Source organism: Pseudorasbora parva, chromosome 12 (assembly GCF_024679245.1).
Source record: "Pseudorasbora parva isolate DD20220531a chromosome 12, ASM2467924v1, whole genome shotgun sequence".
Taxonomy (NCBI): domain Eukaryota; kingdom Metazoa; phylum Chordata; class Actinopteri; order Cypriniformes; family Gobionidae; genus Pseudorasbora; species Pseudorasbora parva.
Genome location: NC_090183.1, coordinates 24,158,384 through 24,176,950, shown reverse-complemented (window position 1 = coordinate 24,176,950; position 18,567 = coordinate 24,158,384). Strand labels below are relative to the sequence as shown.

Here is an 18,567-nt window from a genome sequence, read left to right as displayed (position 1 = left end):
GTCAAAAAGACTTGACAGAATAATTTGCAACAGCAAATACCAAATTTTCAGAAAGCATTCAAAATAATCCAGATTAAAAAATGTGTGTATATATATATATATCATACTTTGTACCGCCTTGGTCAATTACACGCCTAGGTCAATTATCATTTTTCAAAGGCTTTGTTGTTAAATCTACACTTAATAATAATGATAATTAGTTCAATTTACATAGCCCTTTTCTAGGCACTCAAAGTGCTTTACATAGGGGGGAATCTCCTCAACCACCACCAATGTGCAGCATCCACCTGAATGATGCGACGGCAGCCGTATTGTGCCACCACACACACCAGCTGATTGTGGAGAAGAGACGGAGTGATGAAGCCAATCGTATATATGGGGATGATTAGGAGGCCATGATGGCCAATGGGCAAATTTGGCCAGGATGCCGGGGTTACACCCCTACTCTTTTTGGAATTTTTAATGACCACACAGAGCTAGGACCTCGGTTTAAGGTCTCATCCGAAGAACGGTGCTTGTTACAGTACAGTGTCCCCATCACTATACTGGAGTGTTAGGACCCACACAGATCACAGGGTGATCGCCCCTGCTGGCCTCACTCACGTACACCTCTATCAGCAGCAACCTAGTTTTCCCAGGAGGTCTCCCATGCAGGTACCGACCAGGCTCAACCCTACTTAGCTTCAGTGGGAAACCAGTCTTGGGTTATAGGGTCATATGGCTGCTGCAATATACTTTGCTCATATAGCAGTAAATATTTTCAATAAAGTAACATTTCAAAAATAATCTTTCAGTAATGATCCAATAATAATATTATTACATTTAATAAAAACACATTTTGTTAAACAACAATAGTTGTTGATAGCATTTAACCAAAAATAAAAGGTGTGACCTTTTCCATGGGATACTACTTTTGATGCAATATGTACATATTTAACAAGAGGCTCCATATTTTAAGGTAATATTAAGATAATACACATTAAAGATCTATAAGAAAAAATCTCTTATACTTATTCTGTAATTGGTTTAGCCAGCAAATCCCATCAAATAGAACAACCTTATTTTCAGTTCACGTTAGTAGGGTAATGCAATAAGCACTACTAATGTTGCCAGACCAGATTAGTTTGCAGGCAATCACTCCCTGTTTAATCAAATTCAAGCACAGTCTCTACTAAATAAATGATCTACTAATTGTATAAAAAATGGTGGAGGAGGCTGGTACACACTTGTCCTGTTTAAAGAAAAAGACAATATGTGCTGAGCAGGTTTAATGAGAGCTTCTTAGACAAAAATCTAAGCAGATCACTTTTATCATTTTAAAATATAATATACCGGTAAAAGGATTTTAGAGAGAGAGGAACTAGAAAGCACAGTATCTTAGTTGAATGCAGTGTTACACTTTATTTTTTAATTTCCACTTTAGACGTACTGCTAAGTGTAAGTACAATTGCAACTACATAGGGTGACCAAACTTCCTGTTTTCAATTCCTGTCCTGGCCCTAATATAACCATTTTCTATCCATACAGAGGGAACATACTTTAAATATATTAAAATGAATAAGGAATCTCTGAGTAAACTTTGAGTATCATTTGAGTATGTCATTGCTGGGCCAAGTGTCCTGGTCCTTTTGAATCAAAATATGGTCACCCTTACTACTACATGTCAACTAACTTTTTAATTAGAGAAATAGTCGATTCATGTTAGGTGTTAGTGGAATAAATTGACGATATTAGCAACCATTGAACTAATACTCTATGTAGTCGCAAAGTTATATAGTTAGTTGAATGTCTAAAGTGGAGATAGGAGGTATTAGGTCATATTTAATTCTATAAACTATCCAAATCAAACTAGCCAAATTAAATTTTGTTGCAATATTGCCCTGTTTAACACTGTGAAGCTGCTTTGAAACAATCGTCATTGTAAAAGTGCTATATAAATAAAGTTGATTGATTGAGGTATTTCTCATTTCTCGTTTGCTCCATTTGTTTCCAACTGGGCACGGGTGCTCCCTGTAGATAAAACGGGTGCACAGGTGTTGCCTGTGGAAAGGAGGTGGGCACGAGTGCTCCCTGGGGTAAAGGCCAGGAATGAGTGAGCCATGTGAAAACAACATGGACACTCTCTGTTGGGACCTGGTGTGCATGGGTGCTCCCTGGGGGGAAGAAGCTTGAGGCTTCTGCTGCCTCTACTTTCTCTGCTTCTGCCTCTCATCCTCTGCCTCTTCTGTGAATAAACAGTTTTTCCATTTTTTCCTTAACTTTTTGAAATGCAAAAAGTGACTGCAATTATAGAATCAGTCACATGTTTAGCAGTGTGGAAAACACTTTCAGTGGCAGTATTCTAGAAATTAGTAACATTAATTATTTTCAGTATTCTTATTGAAAACTTAGCCAATGATTTACTCACCCTCAAGTCATCCTAGGTGTATATGACATTCTTCTTTCAGACGAATGCAATCAGAGTTATATTAAAGAATGTCTTGGCTCTTCCAAGCTTTATAATGGCCATAAAAATGCTTCTATCCATCATAAAATAATCTACACGGCTCCGGGTGGTTAATAAAGGCCTTCTGAAGCATTATGTTTTTGTAAGAAAAATATCCATATTTAATAGGTTACAAAGATTTTGACCAAATACCTATCCAAGTCATTAATCACAGATGGTATCAGCGTCAGGAGGCTATACTTATTGTATTTCAGTCACACCACAAGGTGTCACTGTGACCTCAATGCTTCGCCCTTCGCCTACTCTGAGCCATAGACAGTAAAAGAAATGGACTGAGCGATCCCATAGACAGTAAAAGAAATGGACCGAGCGTTCCCATTGACGTCTACGGCGAAAGAATGAAGTCAACCTAGGGGCACTCACTTCCTGATGGCTGAGCGAACTGCGCAGGCTCAGACTGAGCTTGACGACGTAGATGTGACGTGAGCCTCCTGTCTGACAGCTGTGAGTCTTCTAGTAGATGTGGAAAGCGAAATCTGAATCACGTTGTTTAAATATTTTCTCCCGTTGCTTTTGGCTCACTATGGGCTTCTCCCCATTCTTCCCCCTTGACTTTATCAGACTAGTCTCCAGGACATGTCTCCACGTCCCCCCGATTGTCTCATAGACAGTAAAAGATTGCCTGCGAGCGTCTCTTCAGGTCTATACGGTAATTTCTCAACTGTGCGACAGGGTCGCGTTGGTTATGACGCAATCGTTAGCCTATTTTTACAAAAACAGCTGCTGCGGGGCGATAGTGTAAGATACAAGGTAATGGAGCCTTTTATACATTGTCATGTTTCTTTAGAAATAAACAATGGACAAATGGAGTCTTTAAACGTCTCAGATGTAAAGTTATTCACTGTCAAAGTGACTCAAAAATGAATGGGAGTCAATGGGATGCTAACAGCAGGTGATGGCTTGGTTAGCAATGGCAGCCCCTAGGGGTGGAACGCTTTCCGAGCGCTAGATTACCCCCTTGAGCGATCCCTGAAGTCAACCTAGGGGCACTCACTTCCTGATGGCTGAGCGAACTGCGCAGGCTCAGACTGAGCTTGACGACGTAGATGTGACGTGAGCCTCCTGTCTGACAGCTGTAGGTCTTCTAGTAGTTGTGGAAAGTGAAAGCTGAATCACGTTGTTAAAAATTTTCTCCCATTGCTTTTGGCTCACTATGGGCTTCTCCCCATTCTTCCCCCTTGACTTTATCAGACTTTATGTCTCCACGTCCCCCCGACTGCCTCATAGACAGTAAAAGATTGCCTGCGAGCGTCTCCTCAGGTCTATACGGTAATTTCTCAACTGTGCGACAGAGTCGCGTTGGTAATGACGCAATCGTTAGCCTATTTTTACAAAAACAGCTTCTGCGGGGCGATAGTGTAAGATATAAGGTAACGGAGCCTTTTATGCATTGTCGTGTTTCTTTAGAAATAAACAATGGACAAATGGAGTCTTTAAACATCTCAGATGTAAAGTTATTCACTGTCAAAGTGACTCAAAAATGAATGGGAGTCAATGGGATGCTAACAGCAGGTGATGGCTTGGTTAGCAATGGCAGCCCCTAGGGGTGGAACGCTTTCTGAGCGCTAGATTACCCCCTTGCTCTGAGCTTGATTGCTATGTTTGAGGTATACCACGCCCTCCTCATTACCCTACGGACAAAGAAATGTACAAATATATAAATGTAAAAATAAAGAAATGTAGAAATAAAGACATGTAGAAATGAATAAATGTGGAAATAAATAAAAATAGAAATGAATAAATGTATAAATAAATAAAATAATAAATAAATAAATGTGAAAAAATATATACTCAAATAAGGAAATAAAGGTGCTTTTCTATTTCTATTTATTTGTATATTTATTTATAGCATTCCATAGTTTGCGCGTTCATGAGAGACTGACGTTCCAGGGTAAGACAGGACACTCCGGTGAGTATATGCTAGTTCTGGCGAAAAACAAGTTTTTTTTTGCTGTATCTTCTGTGCTTCTGACCTCCGCATCAAGAACACGCGTAGCCTACAACGACAGTTAACGGAAGCTAAATTTCCTTAATTTAAATCGTTTTCAATATGGATATTTTTCGTACACAAACACGCTTTGCTTCAGAAGGCCTCTATTAACCCCCCCCCCCACCCCCCCCCCCCCCCCCCCCCCCCCCGTAGCTGTGTGGTTTACTTTTATGATGGATAAAAGCACTTTTATGAACTTCAAAACGGAAACAAACATTCACTGCAAGGCTTGGGATTTTTTCGTATGAAAGAAGAATGTCATATAGGCCTACACCTAGGATGATTTGAGGGTGGGTAAATCATGGGCTAATTTAAATTTTTGGGTGAACTATTCCTTTAAGTCGGCATAAAACAGAAGCTGCGATAGTCTGTCTTTCCTTTTATGACGTAGTAGACTATTTGATTTTGTCCATCGATAAATGATTGGACCGTTGTGGTTTGCCGTTGCGATCGCCTAATTTGTGCTGGTAAACACAAATTTACTTTCTTTTACTGTCTATGGGTAAACATCATTTTCAAGAGGATAGATATTGGATGGTTGCAACAGAGAGGGACATTTGTTTATTAAGATTAAAGATTACGAAGGCATTAATAAAAATAAATAAATAAAAAACAATTATGTGCACACCACGGATAAATGATTTATAAATACTCCAATAGTCCATAAGACATAATTGTCCATTTTAATCGTGACTTTAAGACTAGGTTTAAATTTCTCCATTTAGCTTTTTTGTTTTTAGTTTAAGGGCGTTTTTATTTCTTATCTAGTTTCGTTCTATTACATTTGGCACCTACACATACATATTTTTTTTACAGTCTATGTGTTTGGCACATAGACCGTAAAAGGTTTGGCACACATCTAATAACCTCACACAACCTTCACCTACTTTTTGCATGCCGTACATTTCACATCTTCACCGCACGAGGGCAGCAAAACAAAGTCAGAAATACCCAACTCCCAGAAAGCACTCCTCATGTAAATTGTGAAGGTTGTGTTAGTTGTCAGCTTTTCTTGGATTGGTAAAATGTACTCTCGTTGTCAGAATCATTTGCGAACTGTTAGGTGCAGATGTGGATGTTAAACTGTGAAGATGGCGCGTTGTTCAGTTTGATAAAGTGTGAGGTAAGTGTCCTCCTCATCCAGTTGTCATTGACAACACGACAGTCTCTCTGATGCTTTTGAAATGTCATAGTGTCTCAGTAAGTGGTCTGTTAGTTTTATCGTCTCCAGCGCGATGTGAATATTATTTTTTCTTGTAGAACAATACAGATAATATATCTATTATGCACAGCGAAGTTTATCTCTTTGTGGTAAATGACAGTTTATAGGCTAATGGCTAGCAGTCTTGATCATTAAATACACGTTCACACCCTTTATTTAAACATTTAGCTCACAGTATGGTATAGATGAAGTGATTTTATGTAAATATTACTATTTTATGACTGATTTATTAAAACAGCCTTGCTTTGATAGCTCTGATATATTAACTCAAAAGGTGTGAATGCTAATCATGCTAACAGATCAGATTTTTCCATCTAAGCTTTATAATATATCATGACTTTGGTCAGTTGATTCTAACCTTTATTAAACAATAATTTACTTTATTATAATTGTGCATACTCACAGATGCTGACCCATGTTAGACTTGGTGGTCTGGTGATCGAAGATCCGACAGGGTAACTGAAAGTGTAGGCGTTCAAAACCCATGTGTCAGTTCTAAAAGCCCTGTCAATGGATAATTACCTGTTTTCCTATAATGTTAAAAAAACCCTCTTTAAACTATATTTGATCTATTTATTACTATATTTTTACTACTATATTTTGTTCATCACATGTCCTTAAATATCTAATAGCCTTGATATTATAGCCTTTTGATATTGCATGTGTGATGATAATTAAAATTTTACAGTTAGTGCAATCCTGCCACTTGTTATTTTCATAACCATATATCAGCTTTATCTGGAAAATCTCAATTGTTTTCTATAATGTTTGACTTAATATAATGACAGCAATATTGGACATAGCAATTTTTTTGCACTTTCATACATAAATAAACAATTGAATATTATTGGTTGTATATCTAGACTATTTGAAACGTGTGTAAATGTATAAATAAATTAGGTTTTGGTTTCATTATCAATTCATTGTATGTAACATTATTATTATTGTTGATACCTTTGGAATTAAATGTAAGGATTTAACATGATTGGGTCTAGGAAAACATGCAAAGTAAAACATTCATATTTATACCACCGTACCTCATTCTTCTTTCTAAGTATTAGCTACAGAAAACCCACATTCAATGCAACCAAATGTTGTTTTATGTTGGTTACATTTACTTGATTCTTTGAGTTAACGTTGTTTCTTGGTTTACTTTATTTTTATATGTAATTTGTTTATTTTATTGATTTTATTTCATAGATATTTAACTCCTAGTAAATTGTTGTACATTTGACATTGAAAATATCCTTTTTGTCCTATATAGGGTGCTTTTTTTCTTCTAATTCATTCCTTCTAAAACAAAACTAAAATTAAACAATGACAAAATATACACACAAAAACCCCAAAAAACATTGATTGACCATGAAGATTGTTATAAGTGTACGCTATAAGACACTTTAGCCAAGAGCGTCCCTAAATATTAAAATGGTATCATTATCATTTATTTGTATTTGTTGTAGTTTAAAGATGGTAAAGATGTGGTTAGAAGACTGAATTGTGTCTCTTATTTGTCTCATCAGATGTTCATCATCACAGAAATGTGCTGACGATTGTGCTCAGCAGTTTGGCAATAACATGTCATCCACCGAGGCTGCCAGGGAGTTCCAAGCCAAAGAGCGCAAATGCAGAAACCAGCTGAAGAAGAGACTGGCAAATGCTTTGTCAGGAGACCTGAACCGGTAATGATCAGATTCAGCATGAAAGACCTTTGTTATTCTCTTTCCAAACTTGTCTGAATTGCTCACAGCATGGAGCATCACTGTTGTTATACGATGCACTCTTAGCAACCAGTGTAGTCAAATCACGCTGACCTGCTTTAATGTTTGCGCAGCTCATGCCACTCCCTTTGCTGATTTCATACTGTATGCAAACGCTGATCATTTCTCTTTATGTGAACATATATTCTTCTACCGCTCAGAAGTTTGGATTAAATAAATATGTATTTGTATTTTTAGGTAAAGACTTTTTTAAATAAATAGATATATGTTCATAGCATTGTCATTTAGCATTCTTCATAGCATAGCAAATAGTCCTTTTGTTTATGGATGCACAATATATTGGTACCAAACATGTGATTTTTTTTTTTTATATATATGTATCTGCCAGCATTAGATTAATTTGTGAATTCTCATTCCTCTATTTTTAGATTTATAATTATACTACATTTGGCATCATACTGCGCTCAATTCAGTTAAAAATAAACCAGTTAGGAGCAGATGTCACATTTACGTTACTTGCAGCTGCAAGTGAGGAAAAACAAGCAAAATCCACAGAATAAGAGAACAAAAATGTTAAATGTCAGAATCAGAATTCAAAAAAAAAAATGTCTTTATAGAATTCCGCTGTAGAAGACACCCTTTGAAGCTAAATGCAGATGTTTATGTTGCAAGTCACAGACTGGACTGATGAAATCTGCAATGATTAGTCTACAATTAAAGCATGAATTTAATGTAAACAGTAAGTCTATATAATATTCACATGCAGTTCATAGGAGACATGCATACATAGCAGTTACAGCATGAAAAAATATTTAAACCTATAGCATTTTACATAGACAATGTTTAAACATAGCCTATAACATTTCTGTCTAAAAAAAGACTTTCTTGCACTTGCATGCACCAATTCTGATGGGGGAAAAGTCAGAATTGCAGGATATAAACTTGACCTTTTAAACAATTCTAAGGGGAAAAGCAATTTCGTTTTATCCTTCTAAGAATTTTGAGACATAAACTCAGATTTGTGGGGGGAAAAGTCTGAAAAGTCTGGGAGATCTAAACTAACTAAAATTAACTTTTATTCCGTGGCTTCCACTGATTGCTACTGCATAACTGTCATTTTATGCCACCACGTAGGCTCCACCTACAAAAAACATCATCGCTGATTGGTCTATGCTAAAAATGTAAACATTGTTGATTTGTCATTTTTACCAAATCTCAAAATGATTATCTGTTTTTTGATACTGCACATTAATATGCTGTGATGTCTAAATTCATTTTATTTTATTTTTTATTTAGACAAATTTAGTATTTGTTTTGTAATAATGTCCATTTATAACTTATTGCCCATAACATGAAAACGATTATTGACTAATGGGTCCGATTTGTCTACAGTCGGAGCTGTAGTTATTACTCATGGATCACAAGGCATTTTTAGTTTGGATGGAAATGCAACTCTCTTCTCTCCGATTTCTTTATTTCTCTGTGCTCACATCGGAGGAGAGAGGACTGCAGTCACACCAGTGCCCAGAACAAAGGCCTCGGGCAGCATAGGATTCTGGGTTACCCAGATTCATCGCACTGCAGCAGAAGATGCCAAAATGATGCTGACAATGATGTTGATGTGGATGTGAAGTGTGAGGAAGCGCCTCCATCAGTAAAGAGTCACTTTTTTGATTTAGTGCCTCAGTGATTCTTTAATAATAGTAATAGTAGTTATGTTGTTCTTTAAAGACACGTGTGTGTTTTTATTGTGTAGTATATTTTCAACACTTTTAAAGCCAGTTTTTAGTAAAATATATAGCTAACTGAGATAGGGCCCTTTCATACACCTGGCACAATGCGGTGCCAGGCATGACGCAAGTGTTTTTTGCTAGATTCATCCTGACGCAGTTATCATTTTCATGTCCAGTGCCACATTGTTTATATAGCAAATGCATTTGTACCCATTTATGTCCCCATGAGCATGCTGGTCTGAAAACAAGGTGTGTTCAGGCGCATTGTTGGCGCATTGCTATTTTGAGGCAACTGAAACCTGGGTCCTGTACCATGAAGCTGGTTTAGCAGGCTAGCCAGATTTGTTTAAGCTTAGTTTGTGCCAATCCTGGGTTTTAGGTACCATTAAAGTGGTTTGGCTTTTAGCTGTGTTCATCACCATAGTAACTTACGCTCCAGAGCTAACCTGCTCTGGGGCAGGTTATGTTCTGGATTAGAGATCTCAATCTGAAATTGGACCAATCAGCTGTGAGTAAAGTGACACACCTCTGATGCAATAAAGTCACTCCCCCTGTTTCTACTCCAAATTAAAGGTAACTGCATAGTAAATGGTTTTTAAAGACTAAAGTGTCTGGCTTTTAACAATGCTTATTTATAAAAAAATAATAATTTTGAATGATTTAGATATAACTTATGTAATTATTATACCTTTAATAAATTACACATTTATCATTTTAGTTAATCAATCATTAATAGGCACTTTGTTAAAATTAATACATAAGTCATATAAATAACATCACCTGCATAAAGTCATATGGATAAGCTTTAAAATCAATAAATAAAACTAGCCTATTAAAAAAAAGAAGCTTACTAAGCTTAAATGTTCAATTTTCTCTATATCAACTAAACTAACTTCATAACTTTTACTTGCATTGACGTATACTATTTTTCTTAAAGTTGTCCTCTTTCATAGACAGCTTTTCTTCTTGCTGTGTATTTGTTTTATTTTAATTCTCAATATTTTTCAATCATGCAATATTCTGCAGAATAGAGAAATTAATCTCACTGATTGTCTCGCGAGAAGTTCATCTCAGTTCCACAGCGTGTGATTGGCTGTTCACTACTGATGTCACAGCTAAACTCCTGAACTCAGGATCAAAGCCTGAGTTGACAAAGAAAGTGGATGATCAGCATCATGGGACCAACAAAGCCTTAATACAATGGTTTGGTTTTGTCAACTCAAAACTAATCCTTTAACCCTGAGTTTGTTAAACTACCATCATGGTACAGGCCCCTGGTCTAAAGTCAATAGCACAGTATTTTTGGTGTTATTTAAAGGGCACTTTAGTAATATGCGCCTATAGGCGGGTGCACAACGTACATACACTCTCCTTATTACACACACAGCAGCACACAAACTGTTTTTTAATATTACAAATAAAACGATTACAATGTAAAAGATTATTATTGTATACATGAAGATAAATATGCCTACATGTCATAATGGATAGTCATTGCATGTATCAGAATTACCTGTTTGCAGTAATGACAAATAAAATTAACTGCTTATTTAACCAATCGTGGCAATACAAACGTGCATTTAAACTGATCCGTCAAGTTTAGGGTCTTCATTCTGCCATGTAAATAGCGAATCCACCATGGTGCAAGCGCAACTGGCTCTTAAAGGTTGATTGGTTTATTGCATATTATGCCCAAAACACACCCATGACTAGGGGCAGCTCTTTAAGTGCATGGTCTTAAGCGCACGGCGCAAGTCAGAATACAATTTTGTTAGTTTAATGATGGGAAAAATTGTTCTGCACACCCTGTGCATAGTCTAGCCTGAATTCGATCTGAGGATACACATGTCATATCCGATCTGTGCCACACGAGAGGAAAAAATTGGAATGGGTCACTGTAACCATGCAGTGTAAAGTAGAGGGCTTAGACCAGGGGTTTTCAAACTGGGGTCCAGGGACCACCAGGGCTCCTCCAGGTCTAAGGGGTTCCCAGAAAATTTTAGATAATAAAGACAAAGCAAAAATGGATACAGTCTACTGAATATTGTAATTGGTTCATTTCTAAATGTTTCTCTCCTTTCTTGCCATATACATTCCAGAATTGTATGTTTGCTTTGTGTCTTTAGTGACTTTTCCTCACTATAGTACCCATAAAGCAACAATTCAGGAATGGTTTGAGGAGCACAACAACGAATTTGAGGTGTTGACTTGCCCTCCAAATTCCCCTCATCTCAATCCTACCGAGCATCTGTGGGATGCGCTGAACAAACAAGTCCGTTCCATGGAGGCCCCATCTCGCAACTTACATGACTTAAAAGATCTGCTGTTAACATCCTGGTGCCAAATACCACAGCACTCATTTAGGGGTCTAGTGGAGTCCATGCCTTGATGGGTCAGGGCTGTTTTGGCAGGGAAAGGGAGACATATTAGGACATATTAGAAATATTAGGAAGGTGGTCATAATGTTATGCCTGATCAGTGTATCTCATAGTGTGGCTGTATTGCTTTTTACACATAGCTGTACAATATATATATATATATATATATATATATATATATATATATATATGTATATATGTATATATATATGTATGTATATATATATGTATATATATGTATGTATAAATATATGTATATAAATGATATGTATATGAAAAAGAGACTCTCAGCAGTGTGGTGCTAAATGCAACAAAATAGTAGGAGGCAGTGAGAGATTCGACAAAATGTTATTCCAGTAAAAAAAAAAAAAAAACGGACTAACAGACAGACAGAACATAATAAAAACATCCTGCATTAAATTTTGTTATTTTGATCTCTTCTGCACTAGGCTGCTGCAGGAGGAGCAGGAGACTGACGTCACTCTGTGTGTGGGTTCTGTTCGGCTGAAGGCCCACAGAGCGGTGCTGCTGGCCAGAGCTCCTCACCTCCTGCTGGGAACCGAACCAACTACACCTGTCGTCCACCTGCAAGGGATTGAACCTGCAGCCCTCAAGGACTTCATACAGTATATACTGGCCTTTTCTGTATTACTCTTCACGACCAACTTAATCAGTATTATTATTATTACCGGTAATATTTTTATTGCATTAAAACTAAAGCTGTTTTTCCCCCCCTTTTTTATTTGATAAAAATGTAAAATAAAACTATGGATCAATCTTTTACCTGTTTCTGTAAAAGAGTTAAGAGTTTCTGTAAAACGTTACATGTTACTCTTGCTATAACAGAAAAGTGTACACAGATGACAAGTGCCTGGCGAAGGATTGCACTGCCTTAAATATACACAACGGCCAGTCAGTGGAAGTGAACGGCACTGCTGCAGATGACCCTGATGTTGAGTCTCAGGTCAGCTCTGACCCAGGTAAGGAAAACATGTCCAGTTTATTTCTCTTCAGATCTATGCAGAAATCGTATTGTTCTTTACTAATTTTTTTGTCCACTGGAGCTGAGTTAGCGCTGCTCTCTATTTATGAATAGTCTGTAATATCATTCTGCTTAATTTCTCTTTGTTTGTCAGGTTCAGAGAATTTAGAATCAGCATCAGGGCTTGGGGCAGATCTTTTGGCTCTGTATCAGAGGGCTGATATGTCTGACATCAGCATTCAGGTGGCCGATAGAGTCTTCTCGGCACACAGGTAAAATCATCATGACCAGCTTTCTGCAGCTTTTGCATAAATTTACACATGTGCTTGCATCTTGATATTCTTAAATTGTTTATGCAGCAGGGTTCAGAAGTTGCAGACCATTTCGAAAATGTTGTATTGTTTTTCATTTAAACAGGAGAATAAACAGTTCTAGGATTTTGGAAAAAAAATAAACTTATGATGTAAAATCATGAAGCTATTTTTAATATTAAAAATTTCTTGGATAGTAATCAAATTCTTGGTAGTCAGCAAATTTGTGACATTGACCATGTCAACTCCTACAAAAAGTCATATTTCCATGTTTACCACATCCTCAAATTATATTGAATAACATAATAATTAGGTTTTACCCAAACTTGTGGAGCTCACGCAGCTTGAGTGCTTCTGTCAAAGCAAAAGTGGGACATACATATTAAAACATTAATACATACAGTGGTCATTTCACTGCATTTGGCCCTCTGTTACATGGAGGTGCACTAATTCCAAATGTGTTCAACCATGACATTCTCTTTCATTTTCACTTTTTGTGTGAGAATTCACCACGCTTTTCATTCAAACCCAGTGATATTACGGCAGCATCAGTACTTCATGCAGAGATTTGCCAGCAATAAAGCTGTTTTTGTTAATGAAAACATTAAAAAATTGATGAACAGTAACACAAATGGATTGTTACACTACTAGCAGCATCAAATGGAAATTACACCCAAACAGGTTTGCCAAACAGCCCTATTGGGGTCTACTGTTGTTTATACAAACAAGTAGGCCCACTCTAAACTTGTACTATAACAAACTGTAAACAGAATTACAAAAGTACTTTGTATTTTCCATAGAGATGCACTGAAATTCGGTCTGGTATGTTAATCCAATAGTTACTCTCATGTATAGCCGATAATCAGTAAATGGCCATTTATTAAAGGTGCTGTATGTAGGAATGACAGCTAGTGGTTGAAATGGGTACTGTAGTCCGAATAAAAAATATAGTTTGCCCCACCCTTACTCCTCAGACTCGACGCTCATGCGGGCTGCCAGTTTAAGGACATGCAATAGGAACGAGTGCAATTGACAAAAGAAGGCAAGGAGAATCAACTTACAGTGTAGTTGATGAGTGGATTTATACACATTTGAATGTGCTTCCATTCATAGAGATTTTAGATGGATTCAAAGGCTTTTTAAGTCTAAAAAAAATCTGCAATCTCTGACCCAGTTTGTTTGCTGGCTTTAATGGTAGCAATATGCTGTGTTTTCACCAACTGGCAACCTGTGGTGCCGAATGGACCAAAACAGAAACAGACATTCTAACACGGGACGCACATTTCAAAGTAAGATAACTGTTTAGTAGCATTTGTTTTCAGAGAAACTAGTATGTAATCTTAGCATGTTTCCTAAATATCTGCAAACATATTATAGTATTTATATGCTTTACTACAGAGGTGTCAAAAGTACTCGCATTCATTACTCAAGTGGAAGTATAGATACTAGGGTTTAAAAATACTTCTGTAGAAGTTGAAGTATCAACTCAAGCTTTTTACTTAAGTAAAAGTGTAAATGTACTGGTTTCAAAACTACTTAAAGTATAAAAGTAAAAGTAATGTAAGGAAAAAATGCCATTAAAGACAAAAGCTTAGGCCACACCACAGGGGCCTATAGCGCACCACCCCACCTCCTCAAGAAAAACATTTTTCTAAAGGCCATACTGACTATAATGTTATATTAAAATGTTAATGTTGAAAAATTTGGGAGGCACTGGCTACCTGTTTTAGCCACATATATACCCATTGAAAATGAATGCATTTTAGTACAATGGAAATATACCATTATGTGTACTGCTGAGCATTAACATGTGTTTCCTGAAGCGGAAGATATGATGACTAGTTGCCTATAAGTAATGTTATCAATAACCTTTATTGGAATGTAAATGTAGGCTACATGTGTGATCAGTGTTGCCAGATTGAGTCGACGCTTTAGAGCCCTACGGACCCTGACTTTTTTTACACCCCTAACCTCATACCCACTGTCGGCCGCCGACTGCTTGGTTGTCACTTTAAAAAAAAATTAACAAACAAACAAATTATCCAAACATTTTTCTAAATTAACTTTAATAGAAAAACTAAACGAAATATAACTACTTGGACATTACAAACAAAGCTGAACTATTTTAATGACTGCAGGAGTGTGTCATAGGATTGTGCAGGGCCTGTGCAGGGCTCAAAGAATATATAGTAAAATGCAATTTATTCCTGTGATCAAAGCTGAATTTATCATCATTACTCCAGTCTTCAGTGTCACATGATCCTTCTCTAATCATTCTCATAGGAGGATCTGATGATCAACACATTTATGATTATTATCAGTTGTGCTGCTCATGGTGATGCTTAAATTTTGTGGAAACCATCTAAACATTTGTGGTAAAATTAAAAAAGAGAGAAATTAATACTTTTATTGATCAGACATGCATTTAATTGATCAAAAGTGATATTGTTAATATTACAAAAGATAATAATTGATTTAAAAAAATGCAAATAAATGCTGTCCATTGAACTTTCTATTCATCAAAGAATCCTGAAAAATAAAATGTAGGTGTAATCCACGTTTGAGAGTTGGTTCACTCTCCCACTTACTGTAGAAACGGCTTGTGTATATATATACTGTATGCCACTTTAGCATAGCGATCACTTGAATACATCTACGACGAGTTATCGCGCTAAAAACCTGGCTGTCATATGAATGAGCGCGTCTGCTGCTGATCGCTGTTTGACTGAAAGTGCGTGCTCGTCCGCTGGAACCCGCCCAATCTGGCAACACCGTGTGTGATTTGTGCTTTGAGTCATGTGCAGGCTCGATGGATCGCGTAGTAACCAATAGGGTGTTGGTTTGGTATATGTTTACACTTCTCATCCAACCACACAATCAAATTCACACTATCAGGATGACGCGATTTATCTGCATTTTTTTTTTTAACAAGATGAAATGAAAGAGGAGTAACGAGGCTATTTTTAAAAAGTAAGGAGTAGAAAATACAGATAATTGCGTGAAAATGTAAGGAGTAGAAGTAAAAAGTAGGCAGAAAAATAATTACTCCAGTAAAGTATAGATACCCAAAATTTCTACTTAAGTAAGGTAACGAAGTATTTGTACTTCGTTACTTGACACCTCTGCTTTACTATAGTCAAAAACTTATATACAACTAGGGCTGTCACTTTTTATTCGAATATGCAGTCGAACATGACGTGAAATATCTGTAATCGAACTATAAATAAACTATCCGGTTTTTAAAGGGAGATGAAGCACAATTTTTTTTACAGTCTAAAGGTGCGTTTAATCAGTTTAAAAGTCCAATCTGAATGAAAATGCTCCATATAAACACCTCGGAATAAAAATGAATGAAATTGTAATCGGTTTGAGAGGGGTGGGATAAACATTTTCATGAACCGATCAAACGAAAAATGTAACTATGTAAACAAGCGGACCTGATTACTTTTCAGTGTGCGTCCTTATATGATGTGATACACAGCACGCGCCTTCACCACTTCACCACCAGGCTATAATGTTGACGAGAGAGGAAAGTGCATTTTTCTGAGGGGTAAACTTTTTATTTCGTAAGAAGTTATGAAGATAATGTTGGAATAATGACAGAGACACAGCCTGGCTCTCCAGGCGTTTGTCCTAGGCACTTTTTACTTCAAATGCACCTGACAGAAGATTTTTTTATTTACTTTTGATAATCATTATACTTTACAACAAATAAATAGCTTTTATAAAACCGTTTAAGTTCTGGTGGTCGTTGAGAGTTGCTATGGCATCCGTGAACACATTCCAGCTGCAGAGGACAGCGTGAGAGCCGCACTTGATCCAGATCAAGGTGATAGATTAGTGTTTCTAGCAAACAATGTAAAGAAATTAATTCTGCTAAGGCTATAAGCCATACTCCTGCTGCTGTTTAAGTTGTCACGTAGATATTCAAATATATTCGAATACATTGCTTGATATTTGATATCCATTTGAATGCGATTTTTCTCAAAAATGACAGCCCTACATACAACAGCTTTAAAGATTTATACTAAATGAAAAGCCTATAAAAGCACTAAAAACTACAAATCTAAAATTTGAAATGCTACAAGTGAATTACACATTGTAATGTACAGTATGAAAAATGGATGTTTATTTTAAAATGATTAGTATAGCATTTAAAAAAACAAAACTTTTAAGTAAGTGTTAGATAATCACAATCTGTTATCATTTACACGCTCTCAAGTTGTTCCAAACATGTATGAATTACTAAACTAAAAAGAAGATATTTTAAAGAATGTTGGTAATCAAACAGTTGACAGTAGCCATTGACTTCCATAGTAGGAAAGAAATGCTATGGAAGTCAATGGCTACCATAAACTGTTTGATTGCCAACGTTCTATAAAAACTTATTTTTAGTTAATCAGAAAAAAGAAACTCGTACAGGTCTGGAACAACTGCTAAAGAGCGTATTGAGGGCACATATCGATTGCAAAGGCACACTCTGAAACATGGGAAATGGGACACTCTTCTCTACTTTATCATGGACTTTAACTGACATGTGCACATGGCAGCCATTGAAAGTCCACAACAGCGAAAGTGCATATGAAGTGTGTCATTTGGAACACTACAATTATAGCAGGGGTGTCCAAACCTGCTCCTGGAGGGCCACTGTCCTGCAGAGTTCAGCTTCAACCCCAATTAAACACGCCTGAATCAGCTACTCAAGGTCTTACTGGGCATACTAGAAAACTCCAGGCAGGCAAGTTGGAGCTTAACTCTGCCGGACAGTGGCCCTCCAGGACCGAAAAAAGTTCCCAGTATCAGCTGATATATGGTACTGTGCATCGCTGATATTTACTGCTGTATGGTCTGACTTAAATGGAACCAGCTAATGTTGCTGTATCATAAATTCCCAGGAGGTGGCAGAGTTTACTCCTAGGTGAAGCAGCAAAGTCGAAGCTTATCAGAAAGAAACTAACTGAATACTAACTGAATAAAACCATTTTGCATCTGGCGTGATTGCTGATGATATCATCATACTCTGAAGATGAATTACAGCACTGTTGTATTTGTGTAGTTTTCTGTCTTTCGGTATCTTGTTAGCACCTTTGTTTGGAGCTGCAGAGGTTAGAGCAGTTGCCATGACCTGTTACTATAGCAACAGGCTCTCCCTCATCATCAGCAAGGAGCAGCATCTCTGCGGCTTTAGGTTGTATGGATGGAGAGAGACGTCTGCAGTCCTGATCAGTATGTCAGGCTCGAGGTGACTGCTGCAGTCAGTCTCTTATATTAGTGTTACTGTCAGTCTCACTGCAGGATACATACACCACAACAGCACGGGTAATCCCTTGTCTCATCACCAATTCACTTTTATCATCTGTCCGTACATCTCCCACGAGACGAGGATGATCATTCATCACACACATATGTGCATTTTAAAGACACGTATACAGGGTAAAAATGCGCATAATCAGCTTTAATTCACTGTAAAGCAGTTGCATCAGCCCATCGTTGGGGACTGTTTTGGGTTTTTTGCACAGGTGTGCTGTTTATGACTTCACACATGGCTAACTTATGAATATTAAATAGACCATGTAAAAATAATAATTTAATGTCCCGGTTTTAAATAGATTGTTTGTTCAAATGGATTTTTCTAAAACTGAAATTATAACATCACAATTAGAAGTCTCAGTATTTAAGTGTAAAAAGTATAACGTTACTATGTAAAGTGTAGTATTTATGAGGATC

The 18,567-nt window shown here is 36.9% G+C and overlaps 1 protein-coding gene across 1 annotated transcript in view; it reads left to right on the top strand.

Moving 5' to 3' along the window:
- Positions 1 to 5,433: 5,433 nt before the first annotated feature.
- Positions 5,434 to 18,567, top strand: part of btbd8 (BTB domain containing 8) — a 52,537-nt gene continuing 39,403 nt past the window's right edge. The window contains exons 1-5 of the mRNA XM_067459545.1: positions 5,434 to 5,619; positions 7,239 to 7,397; positions 11,997 to 12,173; positions 12,394 to 12,527; positions 12,684 to 12,801. Coding sequence (XP_067315646.1) covers positions 7,294 to 7,397; positions 11,997 to 12,173; positions 12,394 to 12,527; positions 12,684 to 12,801 — 533 coding nt within the window. The 5' untranslated portion in view covers positions 5,434 to 5,619; positions 7,239 to 7,293. The remainder of the gene's footprint in view (positions 5,620 to 7,238; positions 7,398 to 11,996; positions 12,174 to 12,393; positions 12,528 to 12,683; positions 12,802 to 18,567) is intronic.